We start from the raw sequence: 25,067 nt of genomic DNA, 5'->3' as shown, positions 1-25,067 counted from the left end.
TTCTCGAGTAGCTTTTCCACTAGGGCAGCCTCGGTGCACATTACTCATACTTTGTTATACTGAATACTGAAGCAGCATGTAACAGACTTTGCCCTTTGGTGTGGTTTGGTGCAGTTTGCCACAATTGGCGCAGCAGTCACATCAATGCAGTGAGTGTTAAACGATCACAGATAGTCGAAACTGATCAGCACCTTTGGATGACATCCTCTTGGGACTCAGGTACAGCCATTTCATTTCTAGAGCCTGTAAGCACCGCTAGTAAAAATAAAATCTACTTTTCTACACAGAGAGCTGACAATTCTACAAATAAGTTATTCCAGAGGATTAATAAATGATATAGTTTTCCAAAGCACATTTCCAAGTTTATTTGTGTTGAAGTAAGCAAATAGTAAATAATACTGCTGCTGTAAATTCAATAAGGAAATTTAAAGAACCTATCTTCACAAAACATTACATATACTATATAAGTACAAATACAGGCCGACCATAGATTTAGGTCCACTTACCTGCCCCTTTTTATGACTGCACCCGAAAAATTAACCTACATCCTGACTGTAAACATGCTGAAATTCTAGGTGAAGTCCTGCAAATTTTGGACAGGAGTCAGGTCCCAGAACACCCGATTTCTTGAAATAGAGCTCTACAGTTACAATACTGTGTCCCTGTTTCCTCTTATCTATCCCATGCGCTACACTTGCGCTTTATTTTGAAAAGATGCGCCATTTTGCAACCACTCAACACTCCCAAAATCCATCGGAACGTTTACTCAAGGACACTGACAAGAAATGACGAGCACACCTACCAGGCTTGCCTATGTGATGCCAGTTTCTGCCGGGGACCAAAACAGCTGCTCTGCCATAGACCCGCCCTCTTGCACGTCGTTTCCTGCATGCCATTAATGAAACCACATTGCAATCATATCCTATAAGGAAGCACTGAAAGAATTTAATTTAACCCCCCACCAATATATTTCCTAATACATCCAAAGCAAAAAAATGTCATCTTTCAAATGGCAGTTTTTGGAACATTGCATATTTCAACACACTAATGACTAGCAGCAAAATTACATTTCTGCTGCCTTGCTCTTTAGCAGAAAAATTTAGGAGCAAGTGCTTCCTATGTGACCTAGGAACCTATGCAAAGTCAAACAAGAACCAAGAAGAAAAGTGCTGGTAAGCAGTAAAAGCACAAAGAACTCACACTTGCTCAGACTGGACTACCCTTGATCCAAAGATCCGTCGCATCTCATTTTCGGGATTGAGGTTCCGCTGGTCGATAGCGAGCAGCCCCTTTTCCGGTCGGGTAGGCGCACAGACAGTGGCAGTAACAGCGGCAACGTGGGGGAGGTTTTCAGGTTCTCCCAATATTCGGTTCACCTCTCGCACGCTGGCTGCTACCTCATCCTCCTGCTGCAGCATAAATGAGCGTGTCACTCAGTTGAAGAGATCAGCTTGTGCAAAGTGGCACAGCTACAGATGCACAATAAAGCAAGTATTTACAATACATAAAAACCTGATGCCCGGTTGTCAATCTATCTGGGGCACAACAAAGGAGAGATTGGTCAAGAAAAAAAAAATTCCATATGCCATTCACTTGAACACCAGAAAAATGGTGACTAGAAGACTTTGATGACACTATGAGGCCTACTGCGGCTCGTCACCATGGTAATGCAAGGGTTGCTAGCCCCACATTCTTTTAAATATGGTGCTAACAACCACATTGCACAAAATTGCACATACTTTTGTTTATTCAACCAATTTTCCCTGCCAACAAGCATTCAAAGAATAAATAACATGCAGGATGCAATAAGAAACAGAATTCATACAGGTTGTCATGCACGGTAAAAGATAATTCCAGTCCTACATAGTCTCCAGGTCACCAGCAGCCATGCCAACACAGCCTTCTATTAAGCATGAAAAACCAATTAACTGAGAGCTGTGGCATTAAAAAAGGGGTGCCCCAAATAGTGAATCTGTAAATACAAGAACCAGAACAGTATCCGGATGAACCAGTTTCAACACTCAGACATGAATGTAGGGACAGAAACAGGTCACATAGCTGACTTTCACGGATTTTCACAGGTAAATAGCGTTCGGAAAAAAATTGCCATGTTATTCAATAACTTCACACTGAAAATTTCCTAGCATTTTTCCCGTGGCTACTTTAAACTATCATACACTACATATGCTGTGAGCACGTGACAGTGCTTTAAAAATTTACTCTAGCAGTACTGTGTATGCAGCAGTGTTTGTTTTCTAATGACTGACCTTGGAAGTTCTCATTCACATCCTGATACAAAACATGCTAACTAAATAGTGGAAAGTTCTTTTTAGACTGCAGATTTCCATGCAGGGTTAGGAGCCCTACAGCTTGCACCTTAAAGGCAGTGGTTCTCACAGTGTTGTGTAGGCGGTCCTCATGGCTATGCTGGCTGTTGAGCTGTTTCTTCTTCTTTTTCTTCTTTTTGCGTCGCTTGAGACTGTCAGTGCTCTGGGTGGAGTCTTGTTTCTCCAGCTTGTTGCGCGAGGCCTCATCTGCCAGAGGTGCACCCTCCTCGCCGGCTGCACCCCCACGTGCGGGGGGCGGCTCATTCTCCCTGTCATCGTCCTCCTTGGCTGTGTCCGAGAGGGACTGTTCCGCTGACAGCCCCGTGAGCTGAAAACACAGGAGCAAAATGCAATCGATAACTCCCATGGGTCGAAACTGTGATCACACTGATATATAATATACAAAAATGTTACTTCAGCATGTTTATTGAAGATGCTGTAGGCACAATTCAGAATTAAGCAGAGAGAGACTTCTGACTAATGTTTCTATTGTACAACGACACGCTTAGTCTAAAAAATAATGCAACCTTACACAGGACTGTCAAAAGGGCGTCATTAATTTAAGAACACACTGTTCATAAAATGCACTTTCTCAACCACTCAAACCAAATGCAACGGACAACAGCATGACAGCAATCAATGGATATGCAAACACCACGGCACTGAAACCGTTGAAACATTGGCTAGTGAATCCGCCTTTTGAGCAAGTTTTCTGCTCATGCGCGAAGTCGTAGCGGCGACCGATGGAAACACATTGGACGGCGTCGACGACGTTTCTCGGCGCTGCCAGTGCACGGGGGCTGGCGGCACCGGGCGGCACGGTGGCTGTCACAGGCTTGGCAAAGCGATGCCAACCACATCTGCCCCATACGGTTGCCTCTCTAAGCGTGCCAAGATGCAAGACGCGGTTTTTCAGGTTTCCTTCGACGAACCGCAGCCAACAATGACGTGAAGCTTGAATTAGGGCCACCAAGCGTGAAGATGTGAATGGCTGACCTTAGCAACCGGCTACGTACTCTCGACTGTGCGAAAAACACTTCGTTACAGGTATGTATGCATCTAAAGGAAATGTGCATGATGAAAAGTATCTACCGGAGTTTGCACCAAGCCTGTAACCCACCAGTGATAGCCGCAATGAGCATTTGTTCGGCGCGTCTGATGGCGATGTATTTTGTCGTTTGTTTTCTTCATGTGCGAAGGGGCCGCGTAGCGCAGATTTCACAGGTGGCTGTGTGCGCTAGACCGTAATATTTAGCACGTTTTATCGTGACTGCTGCCTGACTTAAAAAAAAAAAAAGGGGGGGGGGGGGGGGGGGGGCATTTGTTGTGATGCACCGCCGTTCACGAGCCGAGTGGTTGAGCTGGTCATGAGGCTCGCGAACGGCAGTACATTAAAACGCCGTATTTTTTTTCTTGCTAGCGAGGTGGCAGTCACGATAAAACATGCTAAATATTACGGCCTAGTGCACACAGCCGCCTGTGATATCTAAGCTACCTAGCCCTTTCGCACAAAAGAAAAGAAACAACAAAATACATTGCCTTCAGGCCCCAGCGCAACTAAAGCAATCACGCACCGAAGAAATCCTCATTGCAGCTATCACTGGTGTGTTACAGCCTGGGTGAAAACTCCAGTAGGTACTTTTCATCATGCATATTTCGTTTAGATGCATACATACCTGTAGTATCTGTGTTTTTGCCGCTCGGAGCATATGACGCACTTGACACTCTTGCACGACACACAGTATTTTTTTTTTAAACTAAAGGCTCGCCTTCGTGCACGCCAAAGCATCCAGATTTTGTTCCTTTGGTGTACGCAATCAGATGCACTTCGTTAGGGAGCTTGATAATCGTCTTCGTCCAACCGTTTGCAACGGCAAGGAAACCGCCCGGCACAATAAATGAGTCTCCTGGAGGGTTCATGCTCGTTCACTTGCGGAGTGGATCGTTCTGGACGTAGAACAAGGTTGGTTCCTGATCGAGATGCGCATCCGATATGTAGGAGATGCACATGTGCCACTAAGTTGTTGATTCCACAGAAATCGCGGCGGAGGCAGAAAGGAACGTTGTGGATCCTTTCACAACAAAATGACCATTCTCTGTGCACCGAGAACCTTTTCACCACTGCGACCACATCCGTTCTGACTCCTGAGGGCAGAAACCGGCTACAGAGCTGAATCATCCGTTGCCAGAAAAATGCCGCGCGTTTCCTGCAGGTGTGCATTCCGGCCGGGACAATGCCCTTTTCAGGGGGTGTGTATATGTGCCTCTCTGCCGAGCTTAATAGATGAAATCTTATAGCTGCACGCGCGAGGAGGAAGCGACGCCCACTGCACCATGCCAGCGCCGCGGTGACCGCATTGTGCTCGGTAACTCAAGACACCCTGCGCATATGCACTGCTCGAAGTCACAGGAGACGATTCTGCAGCATCAACAAACCCCTGGCTGCTTTGCCCTTTGAGATCCCCCTCTCTCTCTCTCTGCTCCCGCGCTCTCCTGTCTGCCGAAAACCTGCACGCTGAGAGCGTCTCATTCTGTCACGTCGAACACGGCCCGCGCTACACGCTCTTACAATACGAAGATAGTATATGCGCACGTGCGTTATGAGTGGATTGTGAAAACGCTCTACATTACCCCATACTGCGTGAACATGATATACTGCAACCACTGTCACTACTTTCCGCCCCGAGGCCAAAAAAGGGGGAAAGCCTTCGCTTTCTACCTGCGTTGGCGTGGCCATTTCGTATGGTGCGCTTTCGCGTCGTCTGCTACACTGCCGTCCAATGTGTTTCTCGCCCGCTCCCGCATGATGGCGCCACATCCTCCCGCAAAAGGCGGACTGAGGCTGCTCCTAAACCTTTGTTTGGTTCCTTCTGACTTTGAGTACCAACCTTCTGCACCCTGTTCTATTATACTGACCAATGACCATATTACTATGGTAACATGCAGTTCTGAAGGTTTTAATTCCATAGTTGCTATCACCAGTTACAATGACTTCTGTGAGTATAAGCCTTATTCAATGAAGGCTGACAAAGAATAAATTATTCATATGAAGCTTTTCACAGCTGCAGACACAGTCACCGTCTCTCGGCCAGTTCAGGCATTACACAATGAGCCTTCACAGTTTGCCATGGCAATGTCATTTTTTATTCCCCTTACCGTGGGGAAAATGACCGTTTCTTTGTAGACTTCATTTCATTTATTTACTTTAAAGGCCTGATGAGGGGCATTACATAAGAGGTATAGTCTTTTTTTTTGTGTGTATGTGTGTATGCAAAAGCTATTAGACTTAATATTTATGTAGCATGTGAAATGGAAGCCAAACAAATATGCTTTTTAGGTACATAAGTTTCAACAATGAAATATGATTTGCAATACAAAATTTCACTTCTCAAAATCAAGATATTGCACAAAAATTGAACAAATATATGCTTGTAGTTGAAAAAAAAATTGCTAAAATTTTTATGGAATATACAAAATGTCTAGCTCCTTAGGGACTACTATCTGTGAAAAACCAAAAGCTCTAGTTGGATAGCATTCTTGGCACAAAATATTACCTGACACATAAAATGAGGCTAACGACACAAATGAAACTAACCGGCACACACATATCAATGTTCTAGCCTGGTTTCTATCATTGTTGCTGTCCTAATTGAATTCTGATGATGAAGGCAGCATGTTCTGACTCGCTGCTGTTTTGCGTGTCAATAAAACCAACTGCAGCCTAAGCGAAGTCACTAGATTTGCAACGTTTTTGAGCTGGACATTCTTGCTTTCAACTTAGACGCTAACGCGTCATTGGAACATGTTCAGTTTAATAAATGGTGCCTTGAGAGAAAAAAGAAAACATTGAAAACAAAAGTTCAGCTGTCTGACTACATGCCCCATAATTAATGGAAGTCGGTGTTAGTGAACTAAAACATTTACACAACTTTAGGGCGCATTAAAAAAAAGTGGTGCCACCAAAAAAAAAAAAAAAAAAAAAGAAAACTACATTGAAAACCAAACTTTCGTTGTCTGATTACATGCCAAATGGTGCCGCATGTCCATAAGCAATGCAGAAGGCTCCAAAATTGTCGCGCAGAGTCATCGATAGCCGGCTAACGATGCACGAGTCCGGTAAGGAAAGAGTTAACACATCTTAAGTGTCGCGACTTTCACATGCATGCTGTTTAGCCTGTAATGGTGTCACACTGGGTGCCAATGTCACAACAAAATCCTTTACAAATCCTTTGAAAGAGCTAGTTAGTGTCAATCCAGCAGAAATTCCAAATATTTCGTAACATCAGCATTACTGTGTGTTACAAAGAAGAAAAGCATTAAATTTGGATGCTACACATTGCTCAATAAAAACGGATTCATTCAGCCAACAGCTGCAACAGAAAGATGTGTCTGTGGCAGTAAAAGAAGTAAATGCTCGATGACACCACGGCTCTTTGTGTCTCCTGCCTCCAAGCATAGCCCATAGCTAGGTGTTGGACTTTTCAGTTTAAACCACGGTGCAAGATATATAGGTGGGGACACAGCGTACCGCGCCGGTTCCAGATAAAGTCCCCTAGTTAGTCTAAGCCGTACGAGATGGCAGTTCACTCAGCGGCCTGTGACGTAGTGGGAAGCAATGCTTTTCTATGGTGAACACACGCTTTTTGAGAGCCATTTTCTTGTAAACTGTGGTCAATGATGAGAGAAAAATATTTTTTCCACGTGGTTTTTGTCTAGGTCCATAAGTTAGCGCAGTTTTATCAATATGCGGCTTCGTGAATGCTTAAATAAAAGCGCAGAAGGCGAATAATGTTTCGCGCGGAATTTGAACCTGCTTCACGCATAAGCGGCCGCATTTTGACAACAAAGCATTAACCTTCTGTTGTTTCATTTGTCCTTTGACTTTGCATCTTTTGTTCGCCCATCAGTGTGCCCGCTCATCCTTAGTTTGCTCCTTACTTTATTCTCCCCTAAATTAGAGGTCCTCTAACTTGATTCTGCCAGCTCCCACTGAATCCCCCCCCCCCCCCCCCCTCTTACTTCCTCTATACCATCTTAGCTTCTTTTTTTCCTTTCCCTCATTCTTTTATCCTCAGGGTATTGGGTACGGTACAGAGGGAAAGGGAATTTCACAACAATAGAAAAAGAACACTGAATATAATTTATTCAATACAAAACAATAGAGGTAAAATTATGGTTAACAGCTTTCTTGAATTTACGTTAGAGATTGGCGAACAGTAATGTGATGTGGTGCGCCAAAGCCGCATATAAATCAGTTGATGAACATAAATAGATAGATTGTGCAGCCGTTTGTGCAGTCGGGATTCGTGCAAATATTGAAGACAGTTGAGCTTGCTTGAGGCAAAAAAGCCTTAAATCACGGCAGCATTTGTTCCGGTCTTCGTACACATAACTCGTCCGTACTTTTGTTCCCTTGCTTATTCCATTCTTCCGCTCAGTTTGCACGAAGCGGTACGGGGCGTTGTTGCATTTCCGTCATTATGTGGTCAAGAATACCCTATGAATTTTTATATTTTTCTCCCATTCGCTTAACCGAACACAGGATTCACTTTCCCTGCTCTATTTACGCTATCCAAAGTAAGAAAACTGCTTTCCCGGTGCCTTCAATTGAATAACGATGACTTAATGTTTGAGTAATGTAGTACTCACTCCCCCATATTTAAACATAAAGTGCAACTTCAACCTTTTCTTCGCTTCGTTGTTAGGAATAAATTACGTCGATAGTATTGGCAAGCCAATAAATTATTCTGGACTTCGCTTCTGCAGTGATGCTGAGGGCACGACTTAAGAATAAAGTGCTACGGTGATGCTTCTGGCGACGACGGGAAAACAGTTCGGGCCAAGCAAACGGTTCAGGCAGGAGAAACGCGCCGCGCGATATCAGCCGGTTGCTATCGCAACGACGTCGTCGATGTATGTGTTTTTTTCTTCCGGCGAAGATTCACCGCTTCATCGACGCTGACGCTGCGATCAGCGGCCCGGTTCGGAGGAGCGTGGCTGGTACCTTATCTGGAAAATTGCGTCCAGTGCCTCGCCCGTGCTGTGTCCCCACCTAAATATTCTTACACCGTGGTTTAAACCAAAAAACACCGATAAAGGTATGCCGAAAGTATTTTAAAAGATTCGGTGTAAACCGAAAGAGATCAGTACCTCTTCGTGCACACTCTCGATGACGGGAGAATTTACAACAGAGTTCAATCCAGGGGCATGATGTAAGAGGGTGGGATCGTCGGTTTAAGTACAGCGGTTGAGGGTTTTGAGGCATCATTCATGGCCTCAAGAATGAGGAAAGAATGGCAGTCGTGCTTCCCGACTCTCATAAACATATCAAGCGTCTGAGGAGGGGCGCCTGCGGCAGGGCAGGCACTTCGAGGGGCGAAGGACAGATTAGAGCAATTGCAGCGCAAGTGCTTCCAGGAAATCGCGAAGACCAAAGCCCGCCAGTTTCTTGCCATGTGACACTTCTCAGACACAAGCTGAGAGAAGTGCATTTGTTTTTTAATTGATTCTGTTTATGCAAACATTTGATTGTAATAAATAATATTTCAATTACTCCGTTGTTTAACGAGTGAATTTCTGTTTTACATATGCATTTTGTCAAAACGGTAATTTTCATCATGGATGGCAATAGCATTTTCTTCCAGGAGCTTAGCTGTATATAGACGAGTTGCAAAACCTACAAGTCAGCTTCCCTGTGAGGCAGAAATTCATGCACAATGGCGGCAGAACCTGACTCCGCGGCAATAGTTAGGTCCAGTGCATGCATCTACTACAGTCCACGCAGCTTCGGATGCAGTCCCCGTCGCACAGGCCATTGTGCGAGAACAGGTTTTCGGACATTCTTGACGCGGGCATAAAGGAAGGGAGAGCACTGCTACACTGGGTGAGGAAAGTAGTTTTAGAATTGGCGACCCACGTGCGGAATGCTGTGACGAATGGGCAAGGGGTGCGGGAGTTACTCTGCCGCCAGTCGCTGTGCCAGCGCTGCTCCCAACTATTATTCCAAAGTAAGTCTATGCCGCCATTTTGCAGGAATTCCTGCCTCACAGGGAAGATAACTTGTAGGTTCTGCAACTCGTCTATATGACCAACTGTACATTAAATAAAAGTGCATAAAACAATATGCAAGAAAAAAAAAAAGCCAAAATGAACACTACGTCATCTTTAACTGTACACGGATGCCTCTTATGCCACCAAAAAAGTCTATGTTTCTTCTGCAGAAAATAATAACCTAAAAAAAAAAAAAGTTGTGTTTGCAAATAAACACCGAAAAAAGTCAGCCAAATTCTTAAAAAATAAAAACCGAAAACTCCAACCCCTACTCATAGCCCAGTGAAGTAGCATGGCGGACAGATTTTTTTTCAACAAAATAAAACAGAACAAGGCAGCATTTCTCTTAGTTGAAGAACTCAAAACAGTACCACGACAATGGATATGAAAGAAGGACAAGCGCTGTCCTTCTTCTGTACCCGGGATAAGCACTGGGTATGGTGTTTTGGTGAGTGGTCAGTGCTTGTCCTCCTTTTGTGTCCGTCGTCCCAGTGCTGTTTTTAGCTCTTCAATGATACACCAACTGATTCAGCTTTCGGTTCTCCTGCAGTGACTTGGTTGCATAAATGTAATGCTACAGGCGAGCAATATTGGAAAAATATATCAAATGAATTTGAGCAGCAAAGATAAAAATTTTCACTTGGAATAAAACATTGATACAGTCGAGCACAAATATACCGAATTTGGATATATTAAATTATTGTTTATATCAAGCAGTCAAACAGTCAGAACATTTTCTTTGAAATCACATGCAAAAGTTCAGCACTACTGTTTACTTTCATCGAACACACATTCAGCAGAACATTCCATATATCTAATGACATGCCGAGTCCCTGCAAGTAGTGTTTCTCCTATGGGTGCTGTTTCACCACTTGTATGTGCACGAAGAAAGATTGATTGTGTGGCAGCCTTAGGCAACTGATGGCAGTACTCGTGCTGTGAAACAGCATGACGAGGTGAACATCGGTTGAGCCTGAAGGGAGCCTTAAGTCTCGTGCTCACTTTCAATGCCACAGAGCTGTCATGCCATGAAGCCAACCAAATTAAAGCCTAATGACAGCCCTCACTGCCGAAGCAGCTGTGAAAACCAGATTTACACTAATTTTAACGAGATTATGACATTTATTATGCACTGGTATCTGTGTTAAAAACATTATAATCAGTAGTCGTTAGTTTCAAAACACTACCTGGTGGAGTTTTCATAGGAATCGTTAGTTTTTGCAACACTTAGCAAGCTGTGCACTGCCAGGGAACTGATGGGCAGCATGTCATTGTCAAGAAGTGCGTTACCAATGTAGGTGAAAGGCATTCTTGCTTGTAGGTTACAGGTAAGCTTCCCTACTGCCATTTTAGTGCGAAAGCACTACTTCACAAGATCTAACCAGCTGACCATTCCTTGAGTCATCATGAGACCACATGTCATGGTCGAATCGACAGGCACTGCCATCTCGGGCTTCACCACTGAGACGGGAGAGTGAGATCAGAATCCAGCCGTCCAGAACCCTTGTATCCTAAATTAGATACACTGCCCCTACCATGCAGGCATGCGCGTACGACTCTGTTAAAGCAGGGCTTGCTACCAATGTTGTTCTTGGCAACTTGGGCAGTATACATCACTGTCCTCCTCACGAGCATGTCTCTGGCAGGTGGTAGTTGGCGGGTGACACAGCTAGGCACTGATTCTTTGGCGGTTTCTGTGATGTCACCAGCCTTAAAGGAGGATGTGGAGCTAAAGGGTCAACTTTTGAACCGTTGCATGAATTTCGATAAAATCTTCACAGATGGCGTATCTTCCTCTCATTAGAATATACAGTCCAAGTTTCATCGCCTTAGCACAAATAGAAAAAGAAAGTTGTAGCTGTCATAATGAGTAAATAAGTGTGCCAGCTTAGCAAAACTATCATTTCTAAACAGTGCACGTTAAAGAACCCCAGGTGGTCAAAATTTCAGGAGCCCTCCACTACGGGGTCTCACATAGCCCGAGTTGCTTTGGGACGTTAAACCCCACAAACCAACCTATCATTTCTAAAATCATGGAGTTGTACTAACCGTTTGTGCTTATATAACTTGTAGGTAGTTCATTGTGCAAAATAAGGCCTATTGCAGGTTCTTTATACCTTTTTTTGTAAAACTCTAAGCACTTTAAAAACGAATTTCAAATTTCTGTAAAATAATGTACCCGAAAGGAATGCCAAAGGATGTAAAAAGAAACACAAAGCCCCTGCAGTCGCATGCAAAAAAAGCAGTTGCGTATAGATTCAGCTGACATGCGGACAGACATATGTTGGTCAAATGGGACGCTGTTTAAATGATAGGATCCGCGAGCACAAGAAACATTAATAGTGGAAAAGAGACAGGAATCCTGTCAACCACTGTCAGGATTGCAAGTATCAACCGTTCTTCCAAAGGATGGAAGTAATCATTGGTTGGTTTGTGGGGTTTAATGGCCCAAAGTGGCCCAGGCTATGAAAGCACTGTAGTAGAGGACTCCGGGAATTTAGAGCACCTGGGGTTCTTTAACGTGCGCTGACATCGCACAGCACACGGACACCTTGCTTTTCGCCTCCACCGAAAAGCGGCCGCCAAGGCCGGGATTCGATGCCGCATCCTTGGGCACAGTAGTCGAGCGCCGTAACCACTGTGCACACCCCAGCGGGGTGGACGAAAGTAATAGGCCGAAACTAAGACCAAATAGCAAGAAAGATTATTGAGGCAATAAACATACCAGATTGCAAAGAAAAATGCACAAGCAGCACTTTTCTAACACTTCAAGCGAAGGAAAAGGCTTTTTCTGAAGGGAAAGGGTATTAGGACATGTGAAGGGACTGTTTGCCGACTTTTTCATCAGCTGCTGTGTACAAAAAGAAATACTTCATGAATAAAAATTCAGTTGTCAGTTCAAAGCAATGTGCATTTGTCTCTCTGTATGTTCATGTTCTAGCGCTGTATTAAAAAAAAAAAGATCAATTAACTCGCCCAACAAGCAACTACGTCCGTGCACTGTATGATGCCAGCATATGTTGGCAACTCCAGGCAGTCTAAATTAATCCAGAGCCCTCCACTACGGTTTTTCGCATTAGCCTATGAGTTGCTTCGAATGTTAAATGGCATAATATGCATTGCATTCCAAATATGCTCTGGCAGCCCCATTTGTACTGCTTAAAGTTTAGAATGCTAATGAATGCACACCTATTAAAATTTCTGGGAGCACATAACGTTTCTGTTCTAGTGCTCGCTTATTTATAAAAACACTTCAACTGGCTAAGCAGCTCCTCACAATATTCCCCCTTTGAATTAAAATATCATCATACATATATAAATGTCAAGCAGAAAATTAGATAATTATGCAGGGATCAAGCAATGCTATGTTAAGTTGTGTTACATTGCATTTAACATTCGAAAAGCTGCCCATTGGCTACGAGTGATGTCATAGTGAAGGGATCTGGAGCTCTGGAGGCACTTTGCCTTCACCAAAATATTGCCGTTGAGACATTTATCCTGCAACCTTGGGCTCAGCAGAACACCATGGCCCCCAGGCCACTGCAGTGAGTCAGGAAACAAATAAGTTGGAGACGAATTCATTATCAGTAGAAAACACACTCACTGCTTTTAATATAGAAACTGAGGCTGGCTGGTCACTCAAGCTCACAAAAATAATGCCAATGCATTAAAAAAAAAGATACACACAGTGCAGAATGGAAGAATGCATTAACTGACCTCCATACTTTCATGCGTAATATATTTTTTAATTTGCTAACATGTTTACAGTTCTCCTTCCTACCTGTGACATAAACTTTGCTTCAAGACCGGGTGGAAAGAGAAATTAAGAGAGAGAGGAAGTGGCTGAGAAACACCTGAAACACACCTCAAAAAAGTGATCTCCATGCTCCGCCAGTATGCTCGATGGTATGTGACGTAAAACAGCTTACAGTGAAACAAGAGTTGGTACTTGTAACATATGTAATATTTTTAGTGAAACCACTATTTTATAGTTTTCCTGACATTGACGACAAAGGCAGCGCTTCCACATAGTCCCAGCATCCTGGTGCGACGAAGGCTTTGCGGAAATAAATAAATGAAAATAAAGCTTTTACAAATAAAAGTATGCTTTAAATACATTTCATAAGAAAAGCAGCTGTTTACAGCAAAAAGCGCGAGTTTTAACACCACATTAAACAAAGTCAACCAAGTGAGAAAAATATAAACAATAATATTTGCTCTGCAAGTGAACATGAGTTAACTATTATGAAATTCCCTAAACCAAGGGCCTTTAAGGGTAAATAAATGATTATGATGATGAAAATTATTATAACAAGGTTAGCCTGTTTGATAGGTGACATATACAGCCTCTCAACTGTTTAATAATACTGAGCGGGCATATAAAAATACACTCAATGCCGTTAAATGGTGCGAACCGTGAAATCGGTGAGTTGGCAAATGTGCAAAAGTTACATCAGTTCTAGCTTCCGTGTAATTACGACTGACTTTTTACTTTTTTCTGTCTCAGGTTTTAGAAAACATGGTAATGATTCCTACTAAAACACACTGTTAAATTTTCAAAATGATAAAGAAAAAATGGTCCAATCACTAGTGACATGAAGAATAAAAATGGTTGCTTGCATATTGATGCAGGGCGGTGGAAACCTCCCTGAGACCCCCCGTGCTTGCCCCCGTGACTTCAAGCCCTGTTGTGGCTATGTAAAAAAGGGATACCACAACAAGCATTATGTGCTCACAGAACAGCTCTATAGAGAGCCACTTAAAGCATGACAAAAACGTGATTCGTGACTGCATAAATAAAATTTCGGTTGGGCCTAGTTTGTTCATGATTTCCTAACGTAACTGATAAGCGCCTGTCCTTTTCTCTTCTCCGTGGATCGTCTACTGTTCGTGCTCATTAGTTACCTCAGAAAAATTGTGACTGCATACAATGAGCCCTAAAGAAACTGTGTATTGATGGCAAGATGTCAAGCACATGTGTCATAGAAATAGCATAAACATCACAGAACACCAGTAATCAAGTGGGCAATCAACCTATAATGTGCTGCACTTAATCTCAATACATGTTGGCATAACGAGGGGTGCTTGAGCAGCATCACCTACAAGTGCATCAAGTAAAAGCGAGGTAAGCGCACTGCATGATCTGTATGGAAAGCATTAAGTAAACTTGCCGCAATGTTTAGATGCCACACTGGCTTCTGTATGAACCGACCCCGAATGCGAAATAAATTATCCCAGCATCCAGTGTAATAAGTTATTCCAGCATCCAGTGCCCCGCCGAGTATCACGTCTCGCACGAAACCTGCGCACTCTTGTGAGCATAGGTAGTATGCACCACCACGGTATGCACTAAGTCAAGAACCAGGTCGCCAGCTACTGAAACCAACTGTTTTCGCCATCGTGAACCTCCGGAACTCTGCACAATGTATGCAGTTCTAGGAAGAATTACTACAACGTAGCACTGTAAACGTCTCTTCCCTCCCTGCCCCACCTTTTTTTTAAAGGAAGACGCCGGCTCAGACCAGTACACCGAGGCACGGATATTATTACCAGCGACTCAGGTAGCGCTCAGTGATACAGCGGCGCGCTGTGACGCCATCAACGATAGCTAAGCCCTTACCAACTCTGTCGCTAGATGCAGTTGGTCTGACACGAACCATGCATAGCATACCGGTGCATGCAAAAACAGCATCATGACATTTTTTGCTGCCAACGCAACGGTTGGGGGACACGCATTACAACTGCTGCTCAGCTGTCGCTCACAGACACCCATCCTGCAGCCGTCATCAACAAAAGCTAAAACTGCATCTCAGCTACCAGCATAACACAACTTTAAGCAGCGCAATGAAAAAGTACGGTAAGCAAGCACATCGATCGCGAGCCTAACAACAGATCAGAAACCAGGGAGCTTACCAGTTCGAAACGGTTTGCAGCCGCTTGCCTGTTTTTCCGAGCATCACTGGCAGCCACATTCGGTGCCTCATCTTCTGTTTCCGATTGAGCCTCGAGTTTGCCAATATCATTGACTCCTTGGAGCTTCTTGAGCACTCGATTCGACATTTAAGTAAAAAATGTTGGACTAATGGCAAGAAACTACAACGCTAAGCTCGAGTGGTTCGCTTCCAAAAACTGCTTTCAACGCAGTCCGGCAACTAGAGATAGCGGCCAACTAAACTGACTGAACACATGGACTAGGTTACAACAAAAAGAAATTAAGCCCAAAATATCGAACGCAACACCGGATGGTCACGAACCGCCATGTGTGACAGTCCCACCTGATGTAACTGGAGAAACAGGTGCTAAGAAAGAGGGAGAAAAAAAAATGCGTTATTTCATAATGATGATACTTTATTACGGCCTTCCAGAACTAGAGCACTAGAGTGCTTGCATTATCTTCTAGAGCACTATACTTGCATGTGTCAGATGTAATTAGTGGCCAGCGCTAGCGCACGTTAGCGTCCGTGCTTATCTTCTTCTGCTAACAACCCAGATCTCAAAACTCTCATCTCATTAATTTGACCGTATTCTAGAAATGCGCACTGATTTTCTTAGTATGATCCTGGGAGGATGATGTGTAATCGTGTAATGCTAAAAAATTTGCTACACGCCTTTGAGCAACGTCAAAAAAGAATTAATTTCTTTAAATTCATTTGTAGTGCGTCCTTTTTGTGTGTTATCATAACCTAAAACGTGCCCAAAAAGCACCAAAACCTTTCCGAAAGGGCGGCTGAAATAAGTAATAGAAGTAACATTCGAAGTCAAATCAAGGCAACTACAATCCAATCCTATCCACTGAGGAACGCTCGTTCGTCAGAATCGTCACTCCAATTCGGTTTCTCTACGTTGGTAGCGTGTTGTGTGTGCACGATGTCGTCTCCGCTTGAAGCTCTTGAAACAAATTTAGAAATGTTCATCGAAAATGTTCGGCAATTGGGAATAATCGTCAGTGACTTTCAGCCACAAGGACAAACCACACTGAACCAAAAAATGTAAGCGGCGGCAAAATATGCCCGACGCCTTACCGACGCCTTAACATCTGCCTTGATAGCAAGCATTAATGACTGTGTCCGACTACTTTTGATTGCTTATTTCAGAAATCACATCGTAACCTTGATGCAAGAAGTGGATAGATGCAAGCCTCAGGTTCAAGACATTCAAGTACCATTGGAAGTGTTTGAGTAAGAAAACATGCATTCGGATTTCATACTTGGAATGAGCTTTACTAACATGTTCCGTTTTTTTTTTTTTTTTTCCCGGCAGCTATATTGACCAAGGGAGAAATCCTCAGCTATTCACAAAGGACTGCATGGAAAAAGCGCTGACGAAAAATGAGCAAGTCAAAGGCAAGATAGAGTCATATCGCGTAAGTAAAGTATCGTTAAGGCAATACGGCTGTGTCGACGTAACGGTGCACCTCTGCAATGTCGGTAGAAATTGTAGATTTTGGGAAAGGCACCATATCACGAGACCGGTGATGTTGCGGGTGAACAAAACGCTGCCGGTGTAATTCTATCCCTAAAAACCTGACGAGCTACATGAAATGAAGGTGCACACATTTTCAGTTATAAAGTGCTTTCTTAGTACAGCTGTGGCGGGCCTTTAATGTGTTCAAATCCCGCTGTGTGGGCTCCGCTCTCCATGATAAGGTTGAGTGTCAGTTTGATTCGTTTTCTTTGTAACCTTTTGATACCTACTACTGCTTCTAAAATGTTAGTGTTTGTTATTCCAGTGTGTCTGGATAATGCCAACCGCTTTAAATTGATGCGCGATCACACAAGTTTATATAAAATTCTATCTGCTGGATTAATAAAAGTATGGGCCATATATACCTTGACAGTACAGCAGTTTATGTGACTGTGTGATGTAGCTGTGTCAGGATTTACATACCTCGTCTTCTTTGTGCTATAAGTGGTTAAAATGTGCAACTGTGTGAGAGGTTATCAGGAATATTGGTCCTTGTGGTTACATGTATATTTACATCGATATTAATGCAAAAGACTTACTTCTCCTGCTGTGCAGACCAAGTCGCCGGAAGTGGTGGTACCATAAGTCATGTGACAGAATGCGATGTGATGTCATCTGTGAAGAATTGTTGCACCTGTTATTGAATTAACCTTTTTTCCCCTTTTTTTATGTGCTGTGCTGCTGTGCGTTTTCAAAAAAATTGTTTTTGTATACGATTGTTTATTATTACAATATGCCGTTTGTTACGTCTTTCTTGCTTTCATGATTCTTTTGTTATCAGTTTGCTCAGTAATGGAATGCGTTGTATTTTGGTCATTTTTATTGTTTTTTTTAAGTAATTGTCATCTGCATGACGATGTATGCTTTCATACTGTATCCCCCCTACAAAAATGCCCTCAACGGGCGCTGTAGGTACATGTATAAATAAATAAGTTGTGGTAATTAGGCATAAAATGTGTAAAAGTCAAGTATGTCATAATGAGAACTAATGAAGACCATCTGTAACGAACAAGAGCTGCTATAACAAAGATATAACAAGCTAAAAACTGAATATCTTGTTGTCCCTTGCTCGCGTCTTGAATTGAACCACCGAAGCGGCAATTAGGGCAACAACATGCACAAAAGATACTCCAATGGCATGGCCCTTCCCTATTGTCACCTCTGGCACACCATTTGCTCGTAAGGCAACACTAAAGGATTTCCATGTGGTGCCATTTTTCCCTTTCGTATAAAAGTTGTGATGCAATCGTTCGCATGCATTCTAATTGGCATGCATCGGCTAGTCACGTTAGCATTTGGGATTTGAACAGATATATGTACCTCCAATGGCGTGCTCTAATCACCTCACTACATGTGACCTACTGCAGCGGTCATTTTTAAAGGAGGAGGAGTGAAGAGGGCACTGTAAGCGAAGCAGAAAAAGTACACAGGGCACCGCGCTACTGGTTGCATGGTGCATGCACTACAGAAGGAAGCGTGGGAATTGGGCATTGCTGTGCGAGTGAGCTTCCGCCTTCATACACGTTGACAGTGTGTCCAAATTTTGGAATTCAACCATGTCTTGCAGTTTCAGCTACTTTTATTCCTTCTTACTGAACTATGATTGATGACATGCTCACTGATGTTTTTGTTTTGCAGAGGTTCAAGGCTCTGCTGCTTTTGGAGCTGAGCAAGGTATTCCCAACAGAAATGGCCAAGTATAGGGCCATAAGGGGTGATGAACGACCAGCCACATAAAGGCATCATCTGTATTCTGGATTGTACAAGTAGTGTCTTGAGTAAACAGATCATAAGAATGATGGCTAATGGCTATAGTGCATAGCCACATGGTCTGCAGCCCTGGTTGGGGCCGACAAGTGTAATTGCAGCACCATGCAGTGCTCTTGAACACTGAATTCTTGGCCGTGAGCCCAGCTTCCTTGGTCTCTTGAGTGTCTTGGTGTCATTGATGGAATAACTCATCAGAGTCCCAACTGGTATCACCAGTTAGCAATAGCTGTGGCTGTACTGTTCAGTATGCTGGGCCACTGCTCCTGGAAGCTGCTATGGTGGCATTACTATTTGCCTGTCCACATTTTCAGTAATTTCTTTGGTAGAAAATGTTTCATGGTTGTGAAAATGAAATTTTTGTGGTGGTGACTTGCAATGTTTGCAGTTGAAACCTCTGTAATGGAGGCAGCTGAATTTTAGTCAAGGACTGCTTTAAGGTCCTCATTTTCTGTTACAAAGGCATGTAAACATGGTAGGTTTGTCATTGGCCTTAAGTGATGACTTGCAATTTGGTTCATCTGCATTTTAAAAGCACTAGAAGAAAGGAAGTTTATTTGATCAGTCATGTAGTGAACAAGTTGTGCTCTTCTTTGGCACTTAGAGTGTTAAAGCCTGCGTGCACAGCTGGTTAAAAGTTCTTACCCTCTGTGCCAAGTGTAAGGCACCATTAACGCCTAATGGAGATCCGCTCGCTGCAGTGTAGTATGCATCTCCGACGTTTAAAAATCGGGTATTTAGTCAGTGATTAACAAAAAATTAATAAATAAAAGACCTTCCAGAATCTACAGTTCCCTGATTACAGCAGTGTGTACAAAAAGAATGGGTGAAAATGGACAATGGCCAATTCACAGCTCCTCGAACTTCCTTTCCATAAAGGATCATCGGGGAGTTCCTGCTCAATGGAGTTATCGCCATGTCACACAGCTAACAACGAGCTTTTTAAAGAATCTCCCATTATGCGCTGTTCACTTCGCAGATGTGCATAAAACAACTAAGAGCATCTCAGTTTCCCTATCTGCTTTTCTTTAAGGTGCCATTATTTTGACACTAAAGTTTTTTTTTTCATTCTAAAATGTCTACATGCTCAACTTTACTCGCACATTGGTTTTGTCCTCTGCTTTCCACAGTATGCTCCTGATTTAAGAGACAGCAGCAGAAACATTTTTTTTTATGGCTTAAATAATGCTACAAAATCAAATATTACTACTAGTGAAAGTGATACCATCAATCAGGTGATAGAAAAATGCTCGGAATATGACCAGCCCTTATACATAGCATTCATTGATAACGAAAAAGCATTTGACTCGGTTGAAACCTCGGCGGTGACGCAGGCATTGCGAAATCGGGGTAGACGAGCCGTACGTGAAAGTGCTGGAAGATATATATAGTGGCTGCACAGCAACCATAGTTCTGCATAAAGAAAGTAACAAAATTCCCATAAAGAAAGGTGTTAGGCAAGGAGACACAATCTCCCCAGTACTATTCACAGCTTATTTAGAGGAAGTATTCAGAGACTTGGAATGGGAGCAGTTAGGGATAAGGGTAGATGGAGAATACCTCAGTAATCTGCGATTTGCTGATGACATTGCCTTGCTAAGCAACTCGGGGGGATGAACTGCAAATAATGATTGATGACCTAGACAGGAAAAGTAGAAAGGTAGGCTTGAAAATCAATATGCAGAAGACTAAGGTAATGTTCAACAGCCTCGGGAAGGAACAGCAGTTTACGTTAGGTAGCGAAATACTGGAAGTAGTAGGCGAATATGTCTACTTAGGACAGGTAGTAACCGCAGATCCGGACCGTGAAAAGGAAATAACAAGAAGAATAAGATTGGGATGGAGCGCATTTGGCAAGCACTCTCAGATTACGACTAGCAGCTTACCGGTATCGCTCAAGAGGAAAGTATACAACAGTTGCATCTTGCCTATACTCACCTATGGGGCTGAAACATGGAGGCTAACCAAGAGAGTTCTACTTAAGTTGAGGACAACCCAGAGGGCTATAGAACGAAAAATGGTAGGGGTAACATTAAGAGATAGAAAGCGTGCAGAGTGGGTCAGAGAAATAACTCGTTACCGACTTTCTAGTTGAAATTAAGCAGAAGAAATGGACATGGGCAGGACATGTAGTGCGAAGAGAGGATAACCGATGGTCACTGAGGGTAACAAACTGGATTCCAAGGGAAGGAAAGCGTAGCAGGGGGCGGCAGAAAGTTAGGTGGGTGGATGAGATTAAGAAGTTCGCGGGGGTCAAGTGGATGCAGCTACTAGCACAGAACCGGGTTAAGTGGAGAAATATGGGAGAGGCCTTCGCCCTGCAGTGGGTATAATCAGGCTGATGATGAAAAGTGATATTAATGCCAGCGTTTATTTATAAAAATCGGAACTCAAGATTACTAGGATCTCCTGCTCGGGAGTTTACTGAACTCTTTACACTAGTAACCTCTTTCAACTTCCTTTCTTAACTCCCCCGCCGGGGTGGCGCAGTGGTTAGGGCGCTCAACTATTGTGCCCAAGGATGCAGGATCGAATCCCGGCCTCGGCAACTGCTTTTCGGTGAAGGTGAAGAGCTAGGCGCCCATGTGCTGTGCGATGTCAGTGCACGTTAAAGAACCCCAGGTGGTCGAAATTTTAGGAGCCCTCCACTACGGTGTCTCTCGTAGCCTCAGTGGCTTTGGGACGTTAAACCCAAAAAAAACGAACCTTTCTGAACGGGCTGTCATGTTAGACTGCAAGCATCTTTCTCGAGACAGACTATCTTGGCTGAAGCGAGTTGAAAGAAGTTCGGTCATGTCCGTGTAACGGTCATTAGTGACCATGTGTACATTAGTGGCATATTTACTTCATGGAGTTCATAACGCCTTTCATCAACTGTACAAAAGATGATTTAAACAGAAGTTGTGTAGTCGGATTTTGTTGTTTGGCTAAAATTGCTACCACATTCACCAAGTGATTGTGATGTCGAGACTTGTGCGTGTGCTCGGCAGTAGCACTTGTTGCAGTATGCTTACGTTTGATGTCATGTGTAAAGTACTCGCCTGACCTTGGGTAGCATGTTGTGCTAAGGGTTAAAATGGGTCTTTGTTGGTTAAAATGGGGTCACTGGGTTTGTTTGTTGCAGCTGAAGTAATCCAGCAGCACATTTTAATCAAGCTGCCAATAGTGTGATGCAAGGTTTTGGTGCCTCCATCTCGAGATTTGAGCAAACACTGGGCAAAACCCAAGCAGATTCATAGGGGATTATGGCATGTCTGGTGTCCTCACAGCCTTATGATGCATGCAGGACATAGTGAAATGACCTGCAGAAGCATAGTGTACTGGCAGTGGCCATAATTGGCTGCATAATTGACATCAAATTGCCTGGGACACAGAATCTGCAATCATGCCCGCAAAAATGGTGCCTCTGCACAAATTAGGTCCACTTTCAAATGATGAAGCATTTAATTTCATTGCTTCATGCCATTTTCTAAAAGCAAATTTTTGCCCTTATCCAGAAAGGCAGCTTTGATGTCATCAGAAGTACCTGAAGTACCGTTTACATCTGCCATGTCATAAGTCTGCACCAATTGAAGAAAAAGGATTTGCATTCTAGCCAATGTGGCAGTGAGCACCTAGTTTATTTACTACTGTGTGCTTGAAATGCGGAGGCCCTTTGCAAAAATGCATAGTCGGCTTTCTTGCATAGCAGAAATCCCTCTACTATTGTGGCGTGGCTTGACATGGGGCAGAAATTTGATGTATTGCTGAATGCTTCTACTTCGTTGTGTTGTGTTGTGTACAACCCTGGTGAACAGCTTACTTTCGCAGTTACGAGGAGGGTAAATTATATCTGTGAAGCGGTGGATTGTGCAAGATAGAGGTGTACACCATGGTCATTTGCAGTGCAACATCCAATTTGTGCCGCCCAAAATAGTTTATGAAAGGATTTTCACTGTGCATAAAGACAGACTTCCAGAGTTTTGTTTTGGGTCTATACTTATTAATCCTACCACAGTCTTTCAAGCATTCTGGCATGGTTTTAGTGCTTCAGGCAAAAATGAATGTGACTGGAAGCTTTAGTGGGAAGATGACACTTCACTAAAATTATGCACTAGTTCAGTGAATATAATTTATCAGCCTTTGGGAAGCAAGAACCCATATCTAAAAACTGATTTTGCTTTTGAACATGTTTCCACGATGGTCTATATACGAGACCCTTAAAATTTATAAATGCAAACTGATTCGAGATGGCTATTTATAGTTCCATCTTGCCACATTGGGCCCCTGAACAATTGCCTGATCTGCTTTTCATATGGCTTTGCCAAGTCATGTGACCAGTTGTCAGCACTTCATGTGAAAAAAAAAAAAAGTGTTACCCAATGCAGGAATTGACTTGCACGAGAGACAGTCTGTACCATTTTCATGCACATGCTCCAATACAGCAATAAAAATTGATGCACACAATTGCAATGCGGCTTCTTGGAATGAACTGGTCTCTTCAACAATGTACCAAGATTTTCAGCTGAACAACTACCGGGCATGTCATATTGTTAGGTATGCTGCATAAGTGAGCATGTGATGTGCTAAGAGTTTGTTACAAAGTGTAAAACTGAGTTGATATGCAAAGATATTGCAGAATTCTCATTGCCTGCTGAACCAAAGCCACTTACGCTTCTAGAGTCCCATCTGGTTCACCGCCGTGCGGCTCCGTGGTTAAGGCGCTCGACTGCTGAACCAAAGGATGTGGGATTAAATCCCGGCCGTGATGGTCACTTTTCGATGAAGGCAAAAAGCAAGGCGGCCATTTACTGTGCGATGTCAGTGCATGTTGAAAAACCTCAGGCGGTCGAAATTTCCAGTCATGAGCAATATGAGAAAGAACAAACTTTTTGCTAAAAACTGCGAATATTCTCGGTATTTCTCTATTAAATTTGATGGTGACCTACGGATATTATGCATCCAAAGTAAACCTCTTTAAAAAACTACATAATCTGTTCTTGTCAGGTAATCAATAAATGAATGCTCAAACTTTGTTCTAGCTCATATTGCTCATGACTGTACCTTGTAGCCAGAGTTGCTTTGGCATTATTAAACCCTACTAACTAAACCATTCTTAAGCTATGGGCACGCATATTTTGTGAAGAGTCTACCATTACGGTTTGACACTCCGTGCCGAGAACAATGTTTTGGATCATAAAACGCTGTTCTATTGCTGTCTGCAGCAGAATCTGTGCTTAAGAAGTTGCTGAAATTTCTGCTTTACAATATTGTTCCATAGCTAGCGGAACTGTTACAGTGGCATCTAATGTGTGTAGACTGCCCCTCAAAGTCTTCTGCAGCCTTTCTGCAGGCAGTTTCATGTTCAGAGGTAGCTTTTAACAAGAAAATCCTGCGGCATCGTGTTTGTTTTAACAATGTGAGCCTGAGAGTGTTGCAGTATTCCTGCCCAAGTAAAAATGGAACATAATGAAACCATGTTCAGAATTATCTACGTCCACAGCTTAGCACAAAACAATTAAGAATACTCAATTGGCTTTGCGCAAGTTTGCAACTATATCCAATACTTGTGTTTTAATGTTGCAGAGGCTTTATTAAGTGCATGAATTATATGCAGGAAATAGTTGCTTTTTTTTTTAATTTCCAGTGACTTTCATTAAAATGTTGGAGTGGAACACTTTCATGTTTCAGATTAGATTTTGTAGATGAAGCTAGCCAGAATTGCATAAATGCACGGAGATAAGTTTCCTATGACAACATTCATATTGTACATCTTTGCAATAAAATGCATTGTACAAATTGACTGATGGAAACAAAACATGAATACCTGGCAGCGGTGTCTTGACAGACAAAACGCAAGGCATCCCTGTACCATGTGATGTCGGTGCATGAACCCAAGTTGGTCGAAATTGTCCAGAGCCCTCGGCAGTGGCGTCCCTCACAACTCGATTTTTGCAGCATTGAACACCCTTAATCTAAATGTTTTGAGTAACGTCTCTCGATGTTCTAGCAAATGTCAAGTGCAGATATACATCAACTTCTTACTGTGATGAAAGCAGGTAAAAGGTAATAAAATATGAAAAACACATTTAAATTTCACTGAAAATTGATGGCTCAAAAAAAAATAATTATCAGAGACAAGGCTATCATATGCCAAATATCAGTTCATCCTTATTTTGGTTGGCGTGATTTATTTTTCATTATGTTGTGTACTGCCTCAACCAGGTGGGCTTTCCACCTGGCTTTCCGCCGGGTATACGGAAGCTGTATACGGGTAGCTGTATCCTGTATACAGCTGCTTCACTCAGTTCAAAGTTGGCCCCTATATAAGTGCACCACGCACCTTTATTTATCTGTTTTACTCTCATTTTTGTCACACTGTCCGACAGATCAGCCGTGAGCAACAATCGGTACCCACTTTTATGGTCTTTGTCGTCTGGATGTAGACTCTGAAAAGAAAACAGCTCACCTCCTTTTTTT

At 43.0% G+C, this 25,067-nt stretch overlaps 2 protein-coding genes across 3 annotated transcripts in view; one reads left to right on the top strand and one right to left on the bottom strand.

Moving 5' to 3' along the window:
• Positions 1-15,683, bottom strand: part of Nulp1 (Nuclear localized protein 1) — a 53,603-nt gene extending 37,920 nt beyond the window's left edge. Inside the window, exons 1-4 of one of the 2 annotated variants that reach the window (XM_084587751.1) lie at positions 15,291-15,683; positions 2,398-2,655; positions 1,201-1,409; positions 803-885 (exon numbers count right to left, since the gene is read on the bottom strand). In XM_084587751.1, the coding sequence (XP_084443877.1) occupies positions 803-885; positions 1,201-1,409; positions 2,398-2,655; positions 15,291-15,437 (697 nt within the window). In that variant the 5' untranslated portion in view covers positions 15,438-15,683. The remainder of the gene's footprint in view (positions 1-802; positions 886-1,200; positions 1,410-2,397; positions 2,656-15,290) is intronic. The other variant, XM_084587752.1, reaches the window with a different exon arrangement.
• A 467-nt stretch (positions 15,684-16,150) lies between these two features.
• MED10 (mediator complex subunit 10) lies at positions 16,151-23,060 on the top strand. Its single transcript, XM_084587750.1, has 4 exons — positions 16,151-16,366; positions 16,472-16,555; positions 16,638-16,740; positions 18,480-23,060. Exons 1-4 carry the CDS (start codon positions 16,245-16,247, stop codon positions 18,576-18,578), a joined length of 408 nt encoding a protein of 135 aa, XP_084443876.1. The 5' UTR covers positions 16,151-16,244; the 3' UTR covers positions 18,579-23,060.
• Positions 23,061-25,067: the final 2,007 nt, after the last annotated feature.

This window comes from Amblyomma maculatum, chromosome 1 (genome assembly GCF_055883805.1).
Source record: "Amblyomma maculatum isolate TAMU_Amacu chromosome 1, ASM5588380v1, whole genome shotgun sequence".
Taxonomy (NCBI): domain Eukaryota; kingdom Metazoa; phylum Arthropoda; class Arachnida; order Ixodida; family Ixodidae; genus Amblyomma; species Amblyomma maculatum.
The sequence above is the reverse complement of the archived record's forward strand: the minus strand, read 5'-3'. Positions and strand labels throughout refer to the sequence as shown.